At 44.6% G+C, this 24,193-nt stretch overlaps 1 protein-coding gene across 1 annotated transcript in view; it reads right to left on the minus strand.

The window, feature by feature from the left end:
* rsph3 (radial spoke head 3) overlaps positions 1–24,193 on the minus strand; it is a 165,538-nt gene that overhangs the window by 85,341 nt on the left and 56,004 nt on the right. Inside the window, exons 3-4 of the mRNA XM_072507548.1 lie at positions 10,491–10,632; positions 9,257–9,402 (exon numbers count right to left, since the gene is read on the minus strand). Coding sequence (XP_072363649.1) covers positions 9,257–9,402; positions 10,491–10,632 — 288 coding nt within the window. The remainder of the gene's footprint in view (positions 1–9,256; positions 9,403–10,490; positions 10,633–24,193) is intronic.

The raw sequence follows: 24,193 nt of genomic DNA on the forward strand, positions 1-24,193 counted from the left end.
AGCCTTGCCCTTACTTCTAAGCATTTTTCATCTTCTTTCTCCCATAATCGCCCCCATTCTACCTCTTACTACTATAGGGTAAAATGTAGGAGCAATAAGGTCCGGCAACCCTGCATGTCTAAAAAAATACAGGACTGGATAAGGAGGGGGAGGATGGCTTTTAGCAAGTCCAAAGACAGAAATTCAACTGTGGCCCTGGAAGAATATAGGAAGTGCAAGGAGGAACTTAAGAAAGCAATTAGAATATGAAAAAGGACTTGCAAGAAAGATTAGGAAGAACCCTAAGATATTCTGTAAATATATTAAGGGTACGAGGTTAACCAGGAAATAGTAGGGCTCATTAGAGACCAAGGGGGCAATGTGTGTGTGAATCTACAAGACATTGCTAGGGTGTTAAATCAATACTTCTCATCGGTCTTCACTCAAAAGGAGGACGACGTAGGTACAGAATTCAAGAGATGGGACCATGAGGACATTGAGCACTTTGACATAGGAAGTGAGGAGGTATTGGAGGCTTTCATGGGCTTAAAAATAGACAAATCTCCAGGTCCTGATGAATTGCATCCCCCAGGCTGTGTGAGGCGAGGCAGGAAATTGCAAGGGCTCTGATGCAGGTTTTTTCATTTATTTAAATAAAATTCCAATTAAGGAGCAATTTAGCATGGGCATTCCACGTGGGGGTGAGATCCATACAGACACGGGGAGGATGTGCAAATTCCACACGGACAGTGACCCGGGGCCGAGATCGAACCCGGGCCCTCGGCGCTGTGAGGCAGCAGTGCTAACCACTGCGCCACCGTGCCATCATGCAAGTTAATTCTTCTCTGGCCATGGGGGAAGTGCCAGTGGACTAATAGTGTTCAGTTTTTCAAGAAGGGAGGCAGAGATAAACCAGGGAATTACAGATCGGTGAGCCTCACGTTAGTGGTAGGGAAACTATTGGAGAAAATTCTGAAGGAGAGAATTAATTTCCATTTGGAAAGGCATGGGTTGATTAGGGATAGTCAGCATGGCTTTATCAGAGGGAGGTCATGCCTAACAAAATTTGATAAAGTGACCAAGTGTGTGGATGAAGAAAGTGCAGTTGATGTAGTTTATATGGATTTAGCAAAGCCTTTGACAAGGTCTCACATGGGACACTGATTGAGAAGGTTAAAGCACATGGAATTCAAGGAAACTTGTCAAGGTGGATCCGAAACTGGCTTAGTAATAGGACACAAAGGGTGGTGATGGAAGGCTGTTTGAGTAATTGGATGCTGGTGTCCAGCAGCGTACCACGGGGATCAGTGCTGGGTCTCTTATGTTTGTAAAAATAATATAGATGAGAACATGGTGTGGGGGGGGGTGGGGGAAATGAGAAGTAAGTTTGCAGATGCCACCAAGATTGGTAGGGTGGTTAACAGTGAAGATGACGGTCATGAGTCACAGGAAGATATAGATGGATTAGTCAGATGGGCAGAGCAGTGGCAGATGGCATGTATCCCTGATAAATGTGAGGTAATGCACTTTGGAAGAAGAAACAGGACACTAGGAAACTCAGAGGAACAGATGAATCTTGGGGTACTCATTCATAGATTCCTGAAGGTGGAAGAGCAGATGAATAGGGAAGTTACGAAGGCTTATGAGACACTTGCCTTTATCAGTCGTGGCATAGAATATAAGGGCAAGGAGGATACGTTGGAGCTGTACAGAATGTTGGTTAGGCCACAGCTGGAGTACTGTGTGCAGTTCTGGTCACCTCACTACAGTAAGGAGGTGATTGCACTGGAGGGGGTACAGAAGAGATTCACCAGGATATTGCCTGGGATGGAGCATCTGAGCTATAAGGAGAGACTGGAAAGGCTTGGATTGTTTTCTTTAGAGCAGAGAAGGCTGAGGGGGATAGGTTGATATATTTGAGGTGTATACGATTATGAGGGGTTTGGACAGGAAGCAACTGTACCCCTTGGTTGAGGGGTCAATCACAAGAGGTTAATAGGTGAGGGGCAGAAGATTCCGATGGGGTTTTGAGAAAATATTTTTTCACTTAGAGGGTGGAAAGCACTGCCTGGGAAGGTCGTGGAGGATGGAAAATTCACAACCTTTAAAAAGCACTTGGATGAGCATTTGAAACACCATCACATTCAAGGATATGGGACAGGTGCTGGTAAATGGGATTAGTGCAAGAATAGGCGTAGTTATTGTTGGTGCAGACTTGATGGACTGAAGACCTTTCCTGCAATGTACGACTCTGTGACTCTATATGACCTGCTTAACATGGTGGTAAGAGATTTTGGTGGTGTTCCTTTTTATATTAACTACCATTCTAATATATTATCTTTACTAATCTCATTTTTGTCTGTGCTTACTGTATTTGATCTGGTTTTTGCTTGAAGAATTCATCTGACATACATCACACTGCATTTTTCTTGTTTCATCATATTCGTTCTCTTTATTTCACCATCCAAGGAGCTCTGGCTTTGGTTCCCCACCTCTTCCTCTTGTTGGAAAATACCTAGCCTGTATCTGAAATATCTCCTCCTTAAAGCTCACATATTGTCCAGTTACAGTTTTTTCTTTCAAACTTTGGTTCCATTTAATCCTGGTTAGATCCCCTAGTATCCCACTGAAGTTAGTTCTCTTCTAATCTCAGAGTTCTGTTTTGGATTGTTCTTTTCTCTCCATTACTAATTTAAAGGTTATGATCACTCTTATGCAAGTACTCTCCTTCAGACACTCGGTTCACCTCATTCTCCTGCACCAGATCGAACAATTCCTAGTTCAACCAAGAACATACTGGTCAAAGGAGTATTCTTGATTAAATTTCATATAGCCCCTCTCCCTTTAGTCTCACATTATCCAAATCAATATTTGGATAACTGAAGTCCTCTGATCATGAGACAAGTTTCTTTTCCCAGGAAGCAATCAAATGAATCTTCTTTATATCACCTCCAATGCAAGTATCCTTAGATATGGAAACCAAAACTGCACCCTGTACTTCAAGTTTCAGCTGCATTCAAGTTTAGCAATATTTCCTTATTCTCGTACCTTAATCCCCTTGCAATAAAGGCCAACATGCCACCTGCCTTCTTAATTGCCTGCTGCTGACTTTGTGTTCCTTGTGCAAGTACATTCAAGTTTGTCTGAAGATTTAGATGCCTAAAGTATAAAAGTGATCCCCTACAGTGCAGACTTTGTTTGCACTGAGTGCTGAATTTGGTGCTTTTTGAGTGCGATAGTGAGAGTTTGGTGACCGAGGGAGTTAGGTGAGGAGGGAGTAAGGTGCTCCTTTCATTTTGTTTCCGACATTTCCGCAAAGAGTGCGAAGAGAGCCAGGAGTTTACAGGAAGTGTAGCTGACTGGGAGCAGAGTCGGAGGGCGGAGATCTAGTTAGTCCACACAGCAGCTATATTCTGTAAGGTAAGAGGGGATGGAGGCTAGGCCAGTTACATGCTCCTCCTGTAGGATGTGGGTGGTGAGGGATACCACCGGTGTCCCCACTGACTATACCTGCGGGAAGTGCACCCAACTTCAGCTCCTCAAAGACCGTGTTAGGGAACTGGAGCTGAAGCTGGATGAACTTCGGATCATCCGGGAGGCAGAGGGGGTGATTGAGAAGAGTTACAGGGAGGTAACCACACCCAAGGTACTGGACAAGAATAGCTGGGTTACAGTCAGGGGGAAAAAAACAAACAGGCAGACAGTGCAGGGATCCCTCGTGGCCGTTCCCCTTCAAAACAAGTATACCGTTTTGGATGCTGTTGGGGGGGGATGACCTACCGGGGGAAGGCCCTAGCGGTCAGGTCTCTGGCACGGAGTCTGGCTCTGGGGCTCAGAAGGGAAGGGGGGAGAATAGAAAAGCAATAGTTGTAGGAGATTCAATGGTTAGGGGAATAGATAGGAGATTCTGTGGTCGCGAGCGAGACTCCCGGAAGGTATGTTGCCTCCCGGGTGCCAGGGCCAGGGATGTCTCGGATCGTGTCTTCAGGATCCTTAAGGGGGAGGGTGAGCAGCCAGAAGTCGTGGTGCACATTGGTACCAACGACATAGGTAGGAAAAGTGGTGTGGAGGTAATAAACAAGTTTAGGGAGTTAGGCTGGAAGTTGAAAGCCAGGACAGACAGAGTTGTCATCTCTGGTTTGTTGCCGGTGCCACGTGATAGCGAGGCTAGGAATAGGGAGAGAGTGCAGTTGAACACGTGGCTGCAGGAATGGTGTAGGAGGGAGGGCTTCAGGTATTTGGATAATTGGAGCGCATTCTGGGGAAGGTGGGACCTGTACAAGCAGGACGGGTTGCATCTGAACCAGAGGGGCACCAATATCCTGGGAGGGAGGTTTGCTAGTACTCTTCGGGAGGGTTTAAACTAATTTGGCAGGGGAATGGGAACCGGATTTGTAGTCCAGCAACTAAGGTAGCCGATATTCAGGACGCCAAAGCGTGTAATGAGGCAGTGGGGAAGGGAACACTGACAAAGGAGAGTATTTGCAGGCACGGAGATGGGTTGAAGTGTGTATACTTCAACGCAAGAAGCATCAGGAATAAGGTGGGTGAACTTAAGGCATGGATCAGTACTTGGGACTACGATGTGGTGGCCATCACGGAAACTTGGATAGAAGAGGGGCAGAAATGGTTGTTGGAGGTCCCTGGTTACAGATGTTTCAATAAGATTAGGGAGGGTGGTAAAAGAGGTGGGGGGGTGGCATTATTAATTAGAGATAGTATAACAGCTGCAGAAAGGAAGTTCGAGGAGTATCACCCTATTGAGGTAGTATGGGTTGAAGTCAGAAATAGGAAAGGCGCAGTCACCTTGTTAGGAGTTTTCTACAGGCCCCCCAATAGTAGCAGAGATGTGGAGGAACAGATTGGGAAACAGATTTTGGAAAGGTGCAGAAGTCACAGGGTAGTAGTCATGGGTGACTTTAACTTCCCAAATATTGAGTGGAAACTCTTTAGATCAAATAGTTTGGATGGGGTGGTGTTTGTGCAGTGTGTCCAGGAAGCTTTTCTAACACAGTATGTAGATTGTCCGACCAGAGGAGGGGCAATATTGGATTTAGTACTTGGTAATGAACCAGGGCAAGTGATAGATTTGTTAGTGGGGGAGCATTTTGGAGATAGTGACCACAATTCTGTGACTTTCACTTTAGTAATGGAGAGGGATAGGTACGTGCAACAGGGCAAGGTTTACAATTGGGGGAAGGGTAAATACGATGTTGTCAGACAAGAATTGAAGTGCATAAGTTGGGAACATAGGCTGGCAGGGAAGGACACAAGTGAAATGTGGAACTTGTTCAAGGAACAGGTGCTATGTGTCCTTGATATGTATGTCCCTGTCAGGCAGGGAAGAGATGGTCGAGTGAGGGAACCATGGTTGACAAGAGAGGTTGAATGTCTTGTTAAGAGGAAAAAGGTGACTTATGTAAGGCTGAGGAAACAAGGTTCAGACAGGGCATTGGAGGGATACAAGATAGCCAGGAGGGAACTGAAGAAAGGGATTAGGAGAGCTAAGAGAGGGCATGAACAATCTTTGGCGGGTAGGATCAAGGAAAACCCCAAGGCCTTTTACACATATGTGAGAAATATGAGAATGACTAGAGCGAGGGTAGGTCCAATCAAGGACAGTAGCGGGAGATTGTGTATTGAGTCTGAAGAGATAGGAGAGGTCTTGAATGAGTACTTTTCTTCTGTATTTACAAATGAGAGGGGCGATATTGTTGGAGAGGACAGTGTGAAACAGATTGGTAAGCTCGAGGAAATACTTGTTAGGAAGGAAGATGTGTTGGGCATTTTGAAAAACTTGAGGATAGACAAGTCCCCCGGGCCTGACGGGATATATCCAAGGATTCTATGGGAAGCAAGAGATGAAATTGCAGAGCCGTTGGCAATTATCTTTTCATCCTCACTGTCAACAGGGGTGGTACCAGGGGATTGGAGAGTGGCGAATGTCGTGCCCCTGTTCAAAAAAGGAACTAGGGATAACCCTGGGAATTACAGGCCAGTTAGTCTTACTTCGGTGGTAGGCAAAGTAATGGAAAGGGTACTGAAGGATAGGATTTCTGAGCATCTGGAAAGACACTGCTTGATTAGGGATAGTCAGCACGGATTTGTGAGGGGTAGGTCTTGCCTAACAAATCTTATTGAATTCTTTGAGGAGGTGACCAAGCATGTGGATGAAGGTAAAGCAGTGGATGTAGTGTACATGGATTTTAGTAAGGCATTTGATAAAGTTCCCCATGGTAGGCTTATGCAGAAAGTAAGGAGGCATGGGATAGTGGGAAATTTGGCCAGTTGGATAACAAACTGGCTAACCGATAGAAGTCAGAGAGTGGTGGTGGATGGCAAATATTCAGCCTGGATCCCAGTTACCAGTGGCGTACCGCAGGGATCAGTTCTGGGTCCTCTGCTGTTTGTGATTTTCATTAATGACTTGGATGAGGGAGTTGAAGGGTGGGTCAGTAAATTTGCAGACGATACAAAGATTGGTGGAGTTGTGGATAGTAAGGAGGGCTGTTGTCGGCTGCAAAGAGACATAGATAGGATGCAGAGCTGGGCTGAGAAGTGGCAGATGGAGTTTAACCCTGAAAAGTGTGAGGTTGTCCATTTTGGAAGGACAAATATGAATGCGGAATACAGGGTTAACGGTAGAGTTCTTGGCAATGTGGAGGAGCAGAGAGATCTTGGGGTCTATGTTCATACATCTTTGAAAGTTGCCACTCAAGTGGATAGAGCTGTGAAGAAGGCCTATGGTGTGCTCGCGTTCATTAACAGAGGGATTGAATTTAAGAGCCGTGAGGTGATGATGCAGCTGTACAAAACTTTGGTAAGGCCACATTTGGAGTACTGTGTACAGTTCTGGTCGCCTCATTTTAGGAAGGATGTGGAAGCTCTGGAAAAGGTGCAAAGAAGATTTACCAGGATGTTGCCTGGAATGGAGAGTAGGTCTTACGAGGAAAGGTTGAAGGTGCTAGGCCTTTTCTCATTAGAGCAGAGAAGGATGAGGGGCGACTTGATAGAGGTTTATAAGATGATCAGGGGAATAGATAGAGTAGACAGTCAGAGACTTTTTCCCCGGGTGGAACACACCATTACAAGGGGACATAAATTTAAGGTGAAAGGTGGAAGATATAGGAGGGATATCAGAGGTAGGTTCTTTACCAAGAGAGTAGTGGGGGCATGGAATGCACTGCCTGTGGAAGTAGTTGAGTCGGAAACATTAGGGACCTTCAAGCAGCTATTGGATAGGTACATGGATTACGGTAAAATGATATAGTGTAGATTTATTTGTTCTTAAGGGCAGCACGGTAGCATTGTGCATAGCACAATTGCTTCACAGCTCCATGGTCCCAGGTTCGATTCCGGATTGGGTCATTGTCTGTGCGGAGTCTGCACGTCCTCCCCGTGTCTGCGTGGGTTTCCTCCGGGTGCTCCGGTTTCCTCCCACAGTCCAAAGATGTGCGGGTTAGGTGAATTGGCCAATGATAAATTGCCCTTAATGTCCAAATTGCCCTTGGTGTTGGGTGGAGGTGTTGAGTTTGGGTAGGGTGCTCTTTCCAAGAGCCGGTGCAGACTCAAAGGGCCAAATGGCCTCCTTCTGCACTGTAAATTCAATGATAATCTATGATTAATCTAGGACAAAGGTTCGGCACAACATCGTGGGCCGAAGGGCCTGTTCTGTGCTGTATTTTCTATGTTCATACTTTAAAAAAAATATTCTTCTTTTCGATTCTTAAAACCAAAGTGAAAAAGTAGTCCTGCCATTGTCAACGAGGTTTCCCTTTGAATGCACCCCTCGTTGTCGGGAAACCTGCGGCTGGGGTGTGTCATCGGTGGGACCAGAGGATTCTACCGGCTTGAACGGCAGTAAAATTGCGGCCTATCTCTTTGCCGCCATCATTGATGTAGATTTTAAATAACTTGAGGCCCCAACACTGATTCCTTATGGTACTCCACTACTCACAACCTGCGAACTTGAAAATATTCCATTTATATCTACTCTCTGCTTCCAGTCCATAACCAATCCATCAGACATGCTGTATTACCCCCAACTCCATGTGCCGTTATCTCAGGTATTAATTTTTTGTGTGGCATCTTATTATTAAATGTCTTTGTACTAGTTAAATTCTCAAAACAATTGTCAAACACGGCTTCCCTTCGATAAAACCTTGTTGACTTCGATCATAATATGATCAGGCAAGTGCATTGTTAAAACTTTATTAATAATACATTCCACCATTTTCCTGGTGACTGATGTCAGGCTAGGTGGCCTGTAGTTTTTTTTCTCTTCCTCCTTTCTTGAACAGTGATGTTACATTTGCTAATTTCCAATCACTGGGATCATTCTCGAATCTAGGGAATTTTGTAAAATAACAACTAATGCATCCATACTCTCTACATCCTCTTTTAGAACCCATCTGTTCTTGGGCTTTGTGGGCTTTTAGTATCTCCAAATATTTATCTGTTAATATTAATTACCTCAAGTATCTCACTCTTGGTTAGTCCACTGGTTATTCTCTATTTGTGATATGTAAGTGGTGTCTTCTACTGTGCGGTCAGACACAAAATATTTGTTCAACTTCTCTGCCATTTCCTCATTCCGCAATTTCCCCTGTCCCTGCCACTCAGGGATCAATGTTTACTTGAGCTACTTTCCTTGTATTATACATATAAAGGCTCCTAGTCTTTTTTTATGCTCCTGGCTGATTTACTTTCATATTTAATTTTTCACCCTTTTTATCAACTTTTTGGTCACCTTTTGCTGGTTTCTAAAACTCTCTCAAACCTCAGGGTTACTACTATTCTTCACAACAAATACGAGCCTCTTCTATTAATCCAATACTATCTTTAACTTCCTTTGGAGGTCATAAATGGTTTTATCGCACAGATTTTGTTCGAGAACATGAACATATTTTTGTTGAACATTTTGAATAGTTCCTGTTAATTTACTGCAAATTCTATTCACATGTTTACCCAATCAACCTTAGCCAGTTCTCCTCTCATAACTAAGTCATTGGTGATATTTTAAGTTTAAGATTCTTGTTTTGAATTAGAGTATCTTACCCTCAACCTTCATATGGAATTCATTGTAATCATGATTACCTTTTGAGATTGCCAATTAATTCTGCCTCATTGCACAATGCCAGATCTAAAATAGCATTATCCCTAGCTCATTTGGTACATGAAAGCATTCAATTAACTCCTTTTCCAGGTTAGTTTTGCCAATTTGATTTCTAACGATCGGTAAAGACACACAAACTCTCCATCTTTTTGTTCAACGTACCTCTCCTTCTTCAATCTGTGTAGCCACATCCTTGCCTGTCTTTGTAGGAACAAAGAGGGGGGTCGGTGGCTTATCCAAAAACGCATCAGTTTGAGTATCAACATCGACTTCTTCTATACGATCACTAAGTTCTTCCAGATACAATTCTGATTGATATGGAAATTAACTTTTAGGTCATTCATGTAATATTTATGCAAATATGCAAACTTACCATTCATAATAATAGACCTGTTTTGCATCTGACTCCTCACACCAATTTTTTCTTACGCAAGGCGTAAATTACAATATTCTTCATTAATGGGCTTTGGCAGTGTATCATCAGGCTGTACGGCTAAAGCTGACATCATAGTTGATTCTGGCCATGCTCTCACGCAACATGAGCACAACTGCATATCCAGTTACTGGATAGCAACGACTCCCCAAAGCACCCGAGGATTTCTAAAACACTTTGAGATGTCATACCTTTTTCAGTTTCCCCTGCTGCCAGGGCCATCACTGAAGGCTGATAAATTGGTATTGCCTTTGTAAAACATTTAACTCACACTGAGCTTGGGGGATCTGCTGATGCTCTTAAAAAAAAAAACTTAGATTTTGTAATGCTTTTGTTCTCATATGCCACAAGAGTGAAACATTCAGACACAAATATATTTTGCTTGCGTTTTTGTTATTATTCACTGTATATGGGAGTTGCTGGCTCAGCCAGCATATATTGCCCATCCCTAATTGCTCTTGAACTCAGTGGCTTGCTATTTCAGATGGCATTTAGGAGTCAACCAAGAGTCACATATAGGCCAGACCAGATAACGACCGCAGATTTTCTTCCCCAAAGGGTATTCATGAAACAAATGGGTTTTTATGACAATCAACAATGGTTTCATGGCCACTATTGGACTTCTAATTCCAGATTTTTATTGTATTCAGATTTTGGCATCTGGTTATGGTGGGATTTGAACGTGGGTCTCCAGGGCATTACGCTGGGTCTCCTGATTACTAGTCCAGTGGCAATACCACTACTCCACTGCCTACCCTTTTCAGTATTGCCAGCATTCCACACAAGTCATCCATAATACTGAAGATTGGAAGTTCTCTTGACACCCATACGTGATAAACCTATTCAGGAAACTACAATCTACACTTCAGTGTGAAAGTCAGCATTTTACAGTTAAAAGCCAGCATCTTACAATTAGAGTAGGGAATATGTGCCATTTTGAACACTGATGCCTACTAACCATACCTGTTTGTACCTCTGTGTGTATTCTTCCCTCCACAGGGTGTGGAGTTCCAGTTCGAAGCTGTGCTTTGGCTCGCCTCCTGGCGATCGCCCTCCTTTGAATTTCTTGTTGTCGTTGGAGCTCAATAGGGTCAGGCTGAGCTGTCTATGGATGTTAAGATGTAAAAAATACATTTTTAAAGTTGTGTATTTTTTTTCTTTTATATCATAGATACTGTCACAAGGCTATGCTGCTTTAATTTTGAAACTATGGTTTTTGAAACTTTCAATTGATTGAATATTTTGCAATTTGTAATTAGACAAAACAAACTACTTAAAGTGGAAGGCCACCTTCAAAGGTAAGGGTGAAAAACAAACAAGGCACCCTTATTGGAGTGTGAAGAGAGGGACATTTTCCAGAATTCAGAGACCCAGCGAAACACATCACTGTTTAAGGAAAATATATTAAAATGCAAAGTGCAGGATATTGAAACAATGGCTACTACAAGCAGATCCACTCAAAACCCCTTGGAAATACAAAATGGGTGGAGTATACAGACCAGCTGGCAGCCATGGCAAAGAGGTTGCAAGAAAAACCTCTGCAGAAGAGACAGACTGAGGTCTCTCTCTTTTGCAACAACTGCATTATAGATCATAGAATCTACAGTGCAGAAGGAGGCCATTCAACCCATCAAGTGTGCACCAGCCCTTGGAACGAGCACCCTACTTAAACCCACACCTCCACCCTATCCCCTCAACCCAGAAACCCCAGCTAACCTTATTATTTGGTTCCGAAGCCAATTTCATAAGTAATCTACCAGCATATTGAGATGCTGTAATAATTGAAACCTATATTCTACATCTGACTGTATCTACAAAACCAGCTTATCCATATGGGCTGCAACATTTAAAAATCTACGGTGTGTACACGCATTTGTGTGTACATGGGTGCATGTATAGACCCTAATCACTGCACTGGGGTTGAATGCTCAATGTTGCATTTTTATTATTGTCCTTGGACTGAGTGGTTAATAAACTTGCTCCGACTTAAGAAAACTTTGATTGGTTCCTAATTGCTCACAGCTTAAACAGTTAAATACATTCTGATTTGGAAGTGGCACATGCACGTTAAAAAATAACTTAAACTTTTGTTGTGACCAACCAAGGAGGTTGGATAGAGGGGAGCCAGTTCACCCCTTTTCACCTGATCATAACAAAACTACCAAAAAAGCATTGACAACAAGAGGTTGACTTGCATTTGACTCATGTTGAGAGTATGCACCAAAGAATTGTGTATTCTGATCATTCTCCATGTTATTTTCTTCTCGAATATGTTGCTTATTTTCGAGATTATCTTAAATTTATGCCTGTCATTATGGTCTTGCTGACCAGTGGAAACTATCACCATATATCCTGCAATGACCTCTCACGTCTTGAAACCTCGTAGCAGATCATCTTTCAAGTTTCATTTCATAGCTGCAAACCATTATTTCATGCTACTGTAGCCATCTGGGATGGCCACTTCCCGATTACAAAATGGACACTCTGCAAAGATTGCAGGGAAAATGGACAATACTAAGAAAGCAAGCAGGTGCAAGGTTTGTCTGTTGATTGGAGCCATATCTCCCAGACAAGACCGATACTGCAAACCATTTCCATACTAATGAGCCATCAACAAGAACAAAGAACAAAGAAATGTACAGCACAGGAACAGGCCCTTCGGCCCTCCAAGCCCGTGCCGACCATGCTGCCCGACTAAACTACAATCTTCTACACTTCCTGGGTCCGTATCCCTCTATTCCCATCCTATTCATGTATTTGTCAAGATGCCCCTTAAATGTCACTATCGTCCCTGCTTCCACCACCTCCTCCGGTAGCGAGTTCCAGGCACCCACTACCCTCTGCGTAAAAAACTTGCCTCGTACATCTACTCTAAACCTTGCGCCTCTCACCTTAAACCTATGCCCCCTAGTAATTGACTCCTCTACCCTGGGGAAAAGCCTCTGACTATCCACTCTGTCTATGCCCCTCATAATTTTGTAGACCTCTATCAGGTCTCCCCTCAACCTCCTTCGTTCCAGTGAGAACAAACCAAGTGTATTCAACCGCTCCTCATAGCTAATGCCCTCCATACCAGGCAACATTCTGGTAAATCTCTTCTGCACCCTCTCTAAAGCCTCCACATCCTTCTGGTAGTGTGGCGACCAGAATTGAACACTATACTCCAAGTGTGGCCTAACTAAGGTTCTATACAGCTGCAACATGACTTGCCAATTCTTATACTCAATGCCCCGGACAATGAAGGCAAGCATGCCGTATGCCTTCTTGACTACCTTCTCCACATGTGTTGCCCCTTTCAATGACCTGTGGACCTGTACTCCTAGATCTCTTTGACTTTCAATACTTTTAAGGGTTCTACCATTCACTGTATATTCCCTACCTGCATTAGACCTTCCAAAATGCATTACCTCACATTTGTCCGGATTAAACTCCATCTGCCATCTCTCCGCCCAAGTCTCCAAACAATCTAAATCCTGCTGTATCCTCTGACAGTCCTCATCGCTATCCGCAATTCCACCAACCTTTGTGTCGTCTGCAAACTTACTAATCAGACCAGTTACATTTTCCTCCAAATCATTTATATATACTACAAAGAGCAAAGGTCCCAGCACTGATCCCTGTGGAACACCACTGGTCACAGCCCTCCAATTAGAAAAGCATCCTCCCATTGCTACTCTCTGCCTTCTATGGCCTAGCCAGTTCTTTATCCACCTTGCCAGCTCACCCCTGATCCCGTGTGACTTCACCTTTTGTACTAGTCTACCATGAGGGACCTTGTCAAAGGCCTTACTGAAGTCCATATAGACAACATCCACTGCCCTACCTGCATCCATCATCTTAGTGATCTCCTCGAAAAACTCTATCAAGTTAGTGAGACACGACCACCCCTTCACAAAACCATGCTGCCTCTCACTAATCCGTCCATTTGCTTCCAAATGGGTGTAGATCCTGTCTCGAAGAATTCTCTCCAGTAATTTCCCTACCACTGAAGTAAGGCTCACCGGCCTGTAGTTCCCGGGATGGTCCTTGCTACCCTTCTTAAACAGAGGAACAACATTGGCTATTCTCCAGTCCTCCGGGACATCCCCTGAAGACAGTGAGGATCCAAAGATTTCTGTCAAGGCCTCAGCAATTTCCTCTCCAGCCTCCTTCAGTATTCTGGGGTAGATCTCATCAGGCCCTGGGGACTTATCTACCTTAATATTTTTTAAGACACCCAACACCTCATCTTTTTGGATCTCAATGTGACCCAGGCTATTTACACACCCTTCTCCAGACTCAACATCTACCAATTTCTTTTCTTTGGTGAATACTGATGCAAAGTATTCATTTAGTACCTCGCCCATTTCCTCTGGCTCCACACATAGATTCCCTTGCCTATCTTTCAGTGGGCCAACCTTTCCTCTGGCTATCCTCTTGCTTTTTATGTACATGTAAAAAGCCTTGGAATTTTCCTTAACCCTATTTGCCAATGACTTTTCGTGACCTCTTTTAGACCTCCTGGCTCCTTGCTTAAGTTCCTTCCTACTTTCCTTATATTCCACGCAGGCTTCGTCTGTTCCCAGTCTTTTAGCCCTGACAAATGCCTCCTTTTTCTTTTTGACGAGGCCTACAATATCTCTCGTTATCCAAGGTTCCCGGAAATTGCCATTTTTATCCTTCTTCCTCACAGGAACATGCCGGTCCTGAATTCCTTTCAACTGACACTTGAAAGCCTCCCACATGTCAGATGTTGATTTGCCCTCAAACATCCGTCTCCAATCTATGTTCTTCAGTTCCCGCCTAATATTGTTATAATTAGCCTTCCCCCAATTTAGCACATTCATCCTAGGACCACTCTTATCCTTGTCCACCAGTACTTTAAAACTTACTGAATTGTGGTCACTGTTACCGAAATGCTCCCCTACTGAAACATCTACCACCTGGCCGGGCTCATTCCCCAATACCAGGTCCAGTACCGCCCCTTCCCTAGCTGGACTGTCTACATATTGTTTTAAGAAGCCCTCTTGGATGCTCCTTACAAACTCCGCCCCGTCTAAGCCCCTGGCACTAAGTGAGTCCCAGTCAATATTGGGGAAGTTGAAGTCTCCCATCACCACAACCCTGTTGTTTTTACTCTTTTCCAAAATCTGTCTACCTATCTGCTCCTCTATCTCCTGCTGGCTGTTGGGAGGCCTGTAGTAAACACCCAACATTGTGACTGCACCCTTCTTATTCCTGATCTCTACCCATATAGCCTCACTGCCCTCTGAGGTGTCCTCCCGTAGTACAGCTGTGATATTCTCCCGAACCAGAAGCGCAACTCCGCCTCCCCTTTTACATCCCCCTCTATCCCTCCTGAAACATCTAAATCCTGGAACGTTTAGCTGCCAATCCTGCCCTTCCCTCAACCAGGTCTCTGTAATGGCAACAACATCATAGTTCCAAGTACTAATCCAAGCTCTAAGTTCATCTGCCTTACCCGTAATACTTCTTGCATTAAAACATATGCACTTCAGGCCACCAGACCCGCTGTGTTCAGCAACTTCTCCCTGTCTACTCTGCCTCAGAGCCCCACTGTCCCTATTCCCTAGTTCTCCCTCAATGCTCTCACCTTCTGACCTATTGCTCCCGTGCCCACCCCCCTGCCATACTAGTTTAAACCCTCCCGTGTGACACTAGCAAACCTCGCGGCCAGGATATTTATGCCTCTCCGGTTTAGATGCAACCCGTCCTTCTTATATAGGTCACACCTGCCCCGGAAGAGCTCCCAGTGGTCCAGATAACGGAAACCCTCCCTCCTACACCAGCTGTTTAGCCACGTGTTTAGATGCTCTATCTTCCTATTTCTAGCCTCACTGGCACGTGGCACAGGGAGTAATCCCGAGATTACAACCCTAGAGGTCCTGTCTTTTAACTTTCTGCCTAGCTCCCTGAACTCCTGCTGCAGGACCTCATGTCCCTTCCTGCCTATGTCGTTAGTACCAATATGTACAACGACCTCTGCCTGTTTGCCCGCCCCCTTCAGGATGCCCTCTACCCGTTCGGAGACATCCTGGACCCTGGCACCAGGGAGGCAACATACCATCCTGGAGTCTCTTTCACGTCCACAGAAGCGCCTATCTGTGCCCCTGACTATAGAGTCCCCTATTACTATTGCTCTTCTGCGCTTTGACCCTCCCTTCTGAACATCAGAGCCAGCCGTGGTGCCACTGCTCTGGCTGCTGCGGTTTTCCCCTGATAGGCTATCCCCCCCGACAGTATCCAAAGGGGTATACCTGTTCGAGAGGGGGACAACCACAGGGGATTCCTGCACTGACTGCCTGCCCTTTCTGGTGGTCACCCATTTCTCTGCCTGCACCTTGGGTGTGACCACATTTAAATAACTGCGATCTATGACGCTTTCCGCCACCTGCATGCTCCTAAGTGCATCCAATTGCTGCTCCAACCGAACCATGCGGTCCCAAGATCCCAAGACAGACACCCCGGCGCCAGAGGAGACCAGAACAAAGCAGGCCAATGGCCACCTAGGACACGCCCAGCAATCAGGGCATCCACCCCTCTATTGGAGGAAATCGATGGGAATGATTGGGAAACGGTCGAATTAATTGGGGCCAAGTTCAAGGCCCGCCCAAAAGCACACAAAGCCTCTTTTGGGTATAAGAAGAAACCCCCAAGAGAGAATCGCTCTCTTGCGGCCCCGGCTCTCACCAAGTAGAGACCTGCCCAACAGCAACATCAGAACAAGTAAGTCCAAGGTCAACACACGCTACGAGACAGACGCTCCTAGCTGTTATTCCGTACCAACTCGACCCCAGCAGCCTCAGAACCGAACAACGGCCATTGTTCCTCAAACTGAGTGGGCGCCCGAATCTAGGTATAGGCTTTTAGCAGTAGTGATAGTTTAGTTTGTAGAGTTTTATGCATGAGTATATTTGACTGTGTGTAAATAAATGAGCATTGAGTTTGAACTTACTAACTGGTGTATCGAGTCTTTGATCAGTATTCGGTTTTGAACCTTGTGGTGGTGTCGAAAGATACCTGGCAACTCTAGAGCGAACGTAATTAGAATTAAGGAAGGCGACCATATTGGCCGCCATCTTCAGAGCCAAATTAAGAGAAACACAATTAGCAACACTACACATGGTACATTTTTGCTATGAATTGATTGATTCTATCATGGCCTCAACTCATTCAGTCAAAACATACATACACACGGGGTGGGACTCTCCAGTCTCGTCCGTGGCAGGACCCGTTGCGAGTGAGAATGGAAAATTTGGCGTTCCAGCCAAAATTCCATTCACTTTCAGTGGCACCAGAAAATCCCCGCCACGAACGAGGATGGAAAACTTTGGCCACAGAATATACAGCATTGAAACAGGTTATTTTGCCCAATTCGTCAATGGTAGTATTTATACTTGACACACTCCTTCTACTCCAATTATTGCTTCCCACCCATCCCTCATATTCCCTATTATCATTTCCTTTGTGTATGCATATTAATGTCCCCTTAAATGCATCAATGCGTCTTACTTTACCCACTCCAAGCTGCACATTCTGAACAAATACATAAATAAAGGATTAATTAATGGTCTCATGGTACCTCCCTACGTAGCAGTGATCAGAATGTGATTAAATGTTGCATTCAGTTTGAAGGAGAAAAGAGTGAGTCTAAGACTAGTATTTTGAACTTAAATAAGGGTAACCATGAGGGTACAAAGACACAGCTGGCTAAAGTGAGCAAAGGAATTTGGTTAAGGAACCAGACCATTTGAACTCCCTCAATACAGTCCCCAATCCAGTTTCCAAAGTTCTTGTCAAAGAGATGCATTTAAATTGAAGAATCTGCATCACGTTGCACCTCCAATCAGTGGTCTATTTCTCTCCCGTGTTTGCTTCACTAGTGAGCCTACCAGCAGCAAATGAGGGAGAGAAACAGTCTTTGATTGGAGGAGCAGTGAACACCAACAGTGGAGTGTGCTGAGGTCTTCCTGATCAAGGGAAGTGAAGGTATGGCAGAGCTGGAGGCCGGGAAGCCAGGTTTGGCGGCTCAGAGAAGGGTGGAGATGTGGGCGGCTTGCAGAGGGTGGAGCTTCAGCCAGCCTGCAGAGGACGGGTTCGCCTTGGGCCCAGGGAGGCCTGGTCTTGGTGAGCCTGGTGTCATGTGAGAGTACCTTTAAGAAATGGGTGTTTAAGAAATGTACCTTTAAGAAATGGGTGTTTATTACTTCAGTGATGTCAGAGAGTGGGTGGAGCTGGGCTGTCTGTCAGCTTTTTACGTTCGTTTTTGAGCAGGCTGCAGGGTGTGTTTTAGTTTAGTTTTCAGTGTTGGAGCTAAAGCCAGACAGAGCAGGTGTACTGCTGTTCTCTCTGCCATCAAACGACTATCTCTTGATCATTTGGTGAATTCAGAATTATAAATGTTCTCAGTAGTGAATGTAAACCTAATGTGCTTCTGTTAAAAGATGTTTCTTTTGTCTGGATGTTGTTTGGGAAGTTATTAAGGCTTACTTAGTGTTGTATTCTTTGGGGGTTGTATTTGAATTAATGGTTGTTAAGATGTTCACTGTATGTTTTGAAAAGGTTAACTTGAGTTCATAGAATAAACATTGTTTTGCTTTAAAAAATACTTTTCCATTTCTGCTGTACCACACCTGTAGGGTGGGCCGTGTGCTCCCCATACCACAATCTATTAAAAGTTGTGGGTCAGATGAACTCCATGGTACACTTTGGGGTTCTCTAAACCCTGGCCCTTAACACTGGAGAGGGCCCAGTGCTTTGGGGTGTTTGTGGAATGAGAGTGTGGGAGCGAGAGACTGACTGCCTGGATGTGTGCCTTGGAGGGGAGTGACTGAGCGAGTGTATGGAGGGGAGTACAAAAGACTGAATGTGTTGGGGTGAGAGTAAGTCTACCTTATGCCCAGTTTAATAATTCTATATTTTTTCCGCAGCAATTGTTTTTCCTTAAAACCCTAACATTTTAATTGTTGTGCCAAACATTCTCTTTCGGCCCTCTGAGTAATAAAAATATGTAAATATGCCCCCCTCCCGCCGCGTGGAAAGGTTGGACAAGCCTGGGTTGAGGGATAGGTCAGTAGCGATGCATGGCAGGCATTTAAGAAGATATTTCGTAACACTCAGCAAAGATACATTCCAGTGAGAAAGAAAGACTTTGAGGTAAGGGGGATATAGTAATTAAGGAAGTTAAAGATAGTATCAAATTGAAAGAAAAAGCACACAATTCCATGTAGATTAGTGACAGTTCAGAAGATTGGACAGAATAGAAAAACAAAGCAAAGTGTGGTTAAAAGATATAATAAAATGATAGAATCACACAATTGTTAAGGCGCAGAAGGAAGCTAATCATCCCATTATATCTGTGTCAGCTCTTCAGCTGAACATCATGACTTAGTGCCAATCCCCTGCCTTTTCCCTGCACCGCTGCACATTATTTGAGTAGAAGCAATCATCTAATGCCCTCTTGAATGCCTCAATTGAACACGCTCCAGCACATTTCCAGGCACTAAATTCCAGACCCAAACCACTCGTTGTGTGAAATGGTTTTTTCTCACATCACATTAGCTTCTTTTGCAAATTACTAAGTCTGTGCGCTCTCCTCTCATTCTCGATCCTTTTATGAGCAGGAAGTTTCTTCCAAGCACAGGCTTGGAGGGCCGAAGGGCCTGCTTCTATGCTGTACTTTTCATTGTTCTTTCTATTTACTCTGTCCAACCCCCTCATGATTTTGAACATCTATAGCATCTCCTCTTAGCATTTTACTCTCCAAGAACAATTGCAACCTCTCCAATCTATCCGTTTATAAAATAAATTTAATAAGAAGTCTTACAACAACAGGTTAAAGTCCAACAGGTTTGTTTCAAATCACTAGCTTTCAGAGCACTGCTCCTTCCTCAGGTCCAAGGATTCACCTGAGGAAGGAGCAGTGCTCCGAAAGCTAGTGATTTGAAACAAACTTGTTGGACTTTAACCTGGTGTTGTAAGACATCTTACTGTGCTCACCCCAGTCCAACGTTGGCATCTCCACATCATTCCTGACCAAAGCTAGAGGTTTTTTTAAATTCTGATTTTCCTCCTTTAAAAATGGTGGCGTATTTTCCCCAACCCTTAAATTTGGAATGTCCCAGTTGCGGGGATTCTCCGGCCCGGCCCCGGGCTGGGAGAATCCCGCCCTATATGCTTTATTAACTTCTCTCTCTCCTGCCACCTTCAAATGATTTATGCACATATACACCCAGGTTACTCTGCTCCTGTACCCCGTTATGAATTTTACCTCTATTTGACCTGTTTTACGAGAAAAAGCTAGCTAGAAATATAACATCAGACAGTAAGATTGGGGAATGGCATACGAATTATATTATACCATACTGTAGTCAACACTTTGTATGAAGTTTTAGTTATGTCAATGCAACTTGACCATGTGGAATGTGCATCCTGCAGGATGTGAGAGGCTATGCAGGCACAAAATGCCCTGAATGTCTACATCAGCAGGAAGTATCACGAGTTGCATAAACCTGAGCTATAGGTTTCAGAGCTTGAGTGGCAGCTGGAGTCCACAAGGCTGAGGATTATGTAGATAGCATGTTTAGAGAGGTGGTCAGTGTATCTAAAAAGTACATATGCATAGAGGGAATGGATAACCGCCACAGCAGTTAAAAGAAACAGGCAGGTAGTGCAGGAATCCCCTGAGGCTATCTCACTCTCTAACCACTTTTCCATTTGGCTACTGGTGAGCAATGGTTCCTTAGAGGACTGTAGCAAGAGCTAGGTTTGTGTCACCATGGTAGTCAGCTCCACAGAAGGGAAAGTGGAAGAGTGCAAGTGTTATTGTGGTAGGGAATTCCATAGATATGGGAGAAGACATTTCTGAGGCCTTAAATGAGACTCCAGGACGATATGTTGCCTCCTTGGTGCCAGGGCAAATGATGTCACAGAGCGGCTGCAGGATATTCTTTTGGGGGAGGGTGAACAGCAAGAGGTCGTGGCCCACATTGGGACCAATGACCTAGGTAGGAAAAGGGATGAGGCCCTGAAAGCAGATTTCAGGGAGTTAGGAAGAGAATTAAAAAGGACTTCAAGAACAGTAATGTCAGGAAACCAGTGCACGTTCTCATGAGCATAAGAATAAGAAGAATTAACTGTTCAACACGTGAATGGAGAAATGGAGTAGGAGGAAGGACTTTAGATTTCTGGGGAATTGGAACCGGTTCTGGGTAGGTGGGACCTGTCCAATAACAGCAGGTTATACCTTAATAGGACTGGGTCTAATGTCTTCACGTGGAGGTTTTCTAGGGCTGGGGACTGTTTAAATTGGATTGGCAACCAGAAAAAATTCAGAGAGAAGAAAACCTGTCAGTGGGAAGTAGAGAAGCATTATCTGATAAGGAGAATAAATCAGAGAGGAGTATCAAGGCAAATAGAATACTTGGAAAGTTCGATGGAATTAGAGTAGGCAATAGCAAGTCATTACATGGGGTCAAAGGAAGGGGGAAAGTAAAATATCCTAAATCAGTATTAATGTGCATGTATGTGAATGCATGGAGTGTGGTTAATAAGATTGATGAACTATAGGCAGATTGTCAAGTGGAATTATTTTAAAAAATTTTTAAATAAATTTAGAGCTCCCAATATTTTTTCCAATTAAGGGGCAATTTAGCGTGGCCAATCAACCTACCTGCGCAGACACGGGTCAAGTGGAATTATGATATTATTGCTGGTTCAAAGGGCAGGACCTGGCATTAAATAGTCCTGGTTACAAAGTATTTAGGAGAGACAGGAACAGAAAAAATGTTGGGCGGGGGTTGCAGACAGTGGTGGAACTAATTAAATGTGGCATTACTGTACTGGAGAGAGAGAGAGAGAGAGAGATGATGTCGTAGAAGGGTCAAGGACAGGATCTCTCTGGCTAATGCTAAGGAATGGAAAAAGGTGCAACAACATTGATCCGTGTGGTATGAACAGTGACCATTGTATCATAGCATTTAAGTTGGCCATGGAAAAGGAACAATCCAGAGCAAGGATAAATAATTGTTGGAAAGCCAACTTCAATAGGATGAGAACGCATCTGAGTCAAACGAATGAGAATCAAATGTTGGCAGCAAAGACAGTAGCTGAACAATGGGCCATCCTCAAAGAAAAAGTATTGTACACAATGTCAAGGTATATTCCCTTGAATGGGGAAAGGTAAGACAAATAAAGCGAGAGTACCTGGATGACGGGAAAGATATACGTGAAGATGAAAATGAAGAAGTAGGCATACAACAGATGTTAGGTAAAACGTACAATGGGAATCAGGTTGAATATAGAAGGACCAGGTGAAAGTGAAAAAAATGTTATGGATTGGAGGGAGATGAATTTAAACACCCCGATTTTCTCCTCTCACTACCCATCTATAAACAAATGTTTTTAATTTCTTATTTCCCCCTTTATAAGTAGTGGTGCATTTTTCCCAAGCCTTCAGTTGAGTGTGTGTTCCAATCCTCATATTAACAACCCCACCGCAAACTCAAGACAAGTGGCACAGACATTAGGGGGGGGGGGGTAAATGTAAAGTGCCCTGATTTCCTGACCAAAGTAAGAAGTCTTACAACACCAGGTTAAAGTCCAACAGGTTTGTTTCGATGTCACTAGCTTTCGGAGCGCTGCTTCGAAGGAAGGAGCAGCGCTCCGAAAGCTAGTGACATCGAAACAAACCTGTTGGACTTTAACCTGGTATTGTAAGACTTCTTACTGTGCTCACCCCAGTCCAACGCTGGCATCTTCACATCATTCCTGACCAAAGCCAGAGGTTTTTTTAAATTCTGATTTTCCTCCTTTACAAATGGTGGCGTATTTTCCCCAACCCTTAAATTTGGAATGTCCCAAGCCTCGATTAATAATTTGCTCAGATAGCCAGAGAGACCGACAGCAGACACATAATCACAATTGGAGAAGACGTGGCGAATAAATTAGCCTGGAGGCATGAGGTCCAAGGTCCCAACAGTTGGCAAGTTTGATGAGGTACAGAGGAGATTTTCTGGGATGATCCTGGGTATGGAGGGGCTACCATACGAGGAAAGATTAAACAGGTCATCTGAACTCCTTGGAGTTCAGAAAAATGAAAGGTGATATAATTGAAACACGTAGGATTCTTAGAGGGTTAGAAAGTGTAAATGCTGGGAGGATGTTTCCACTCATAGGAGTGTAGGACCAGAGGGCATAGTCGCAAAATAAGGGGATGTTCATTTAAGATGGATTTGAGGAAGAAGTTCTTCTTTCAATGAGTTGTGAATCTTTGGAATTCTTTACCCCAGGAAGCTGTGGAGGCCGAGTCCTTGAACATTTTCACGGCTGAGATCGATAGGTTTTTAATCAGTTGGAGAATTAAGGGTTATAGGGATAAAGGCATGAAAATAGAATTAGTGAGTGTTAGACCAGACAAAGCTTATTAAATGACAGAATAGGCTCAAAGGGCTGAATGTCCTACTCCTGTTCTTATTTATTTTCTTTTTAATAAACATTTTATTGAGGTATTTCTTTGGCATTGTAACAGCAACAAAAATCAATAATGTACATAACAAGGAAAATATTAGTGCAAATACCACCTCCCTCGCCCACAGGTTCCACCATTTCTTACCCCCCCTATCTACGCTAGCCTAACCCCCTCCCCCCCCCCCACCTGCTGACGATTAACTCCCTGCGAAGAAGTCGACGAACGGTTGCCACCTCCGGGCGAACCCTAACAGAGACCCTCTCACGGCAAACTTAATTTTCTCCAGGCAGAGGAAGCTAGCCATGTCAGATAGCCAGGTCTCCAATTTTGGGGGTTTCGAGTCCCATCATGTTAATAGTATCCGCCTCCGGGCTACCAGGGAAGCAAAGGCCAGAACATCTGCCTCTTTCTCCTCCTGGATTCCCGGATCCTGCGACACCCCGAAAATCGCCACCTCTGGACTCTTTGCCACCCTCATATTTAATACCTTGGACATGGAATCGGCAAACCCCTGCCAAAATCCCCTCAGTTTTGGACATGCCCTGAACATGTGGACATGGTTCGCTGGCCCCCCCCCTCACACCTGTCCCCCGAAGGAAATGCTCATCCGGGCCACTGTCATGTGAGCCCGGTGAACAACCTTAAACTGGATCAAGCTGAGCATGGCACATGTTGCGGTCGCGTTGACTCTTCCCAACGCGTCCGCCCAAAGGCCCTCCTCTATCTCTCCCCCCAGCTCCTCCTCCCACTTTTGCTTCAGCTCCTCGGTCTGCGTCTCCTCCGCATCCATAAGCTCTTTATATATGTCTGAGACGCTCCCCTCTCCTGTCCATCCTCTAGAAAGAACCCTATCTGAATCCCCCTTAGCAGCAGGAGTGGGAAGGTTGGCACCTGCCTCCGCAGAAAGTCCCGTACCTGCAGATATCGAAATTCATTTCCCCCCGCCAATACAAACTTCTCCTCCAGCGCCCTTATACTCGGGAAGCTTCCTTCTATAAACAAGTCCCCCATCCTCTCAATCCCCATTCTCCGCCAAATTCTGAACCCCCCGTCCATCCTCCCCGGGGCAAACCGGTGATTATCGCAGATTGGGGATCACACCAATGCCCCCTTTGCTCCCACATGTCTCCTCCACTGCCCCCAACCAAGCTCTCAGGGCCGCCACCACCACTGGACTGGTGGAGTATCGCACCGGCGG

The sequence above is a fragment of the Scyliorhinus torazame genome, chromosome 1 (genome assembly GCF_047496885.1).
Source record: "Scyliorhinus torazame isolate Kashiwa2021f chromosome 1, sScyTor2.1, whole genome shotgun sequence".
Taxonomy (NCBI): Eukaryota; Metazoa; Chordata; class Chondrichthyes; order Carcharhiniformes; family Scyliorhinidae; genus Scyliorhinus; species Scyliorhinus torazame.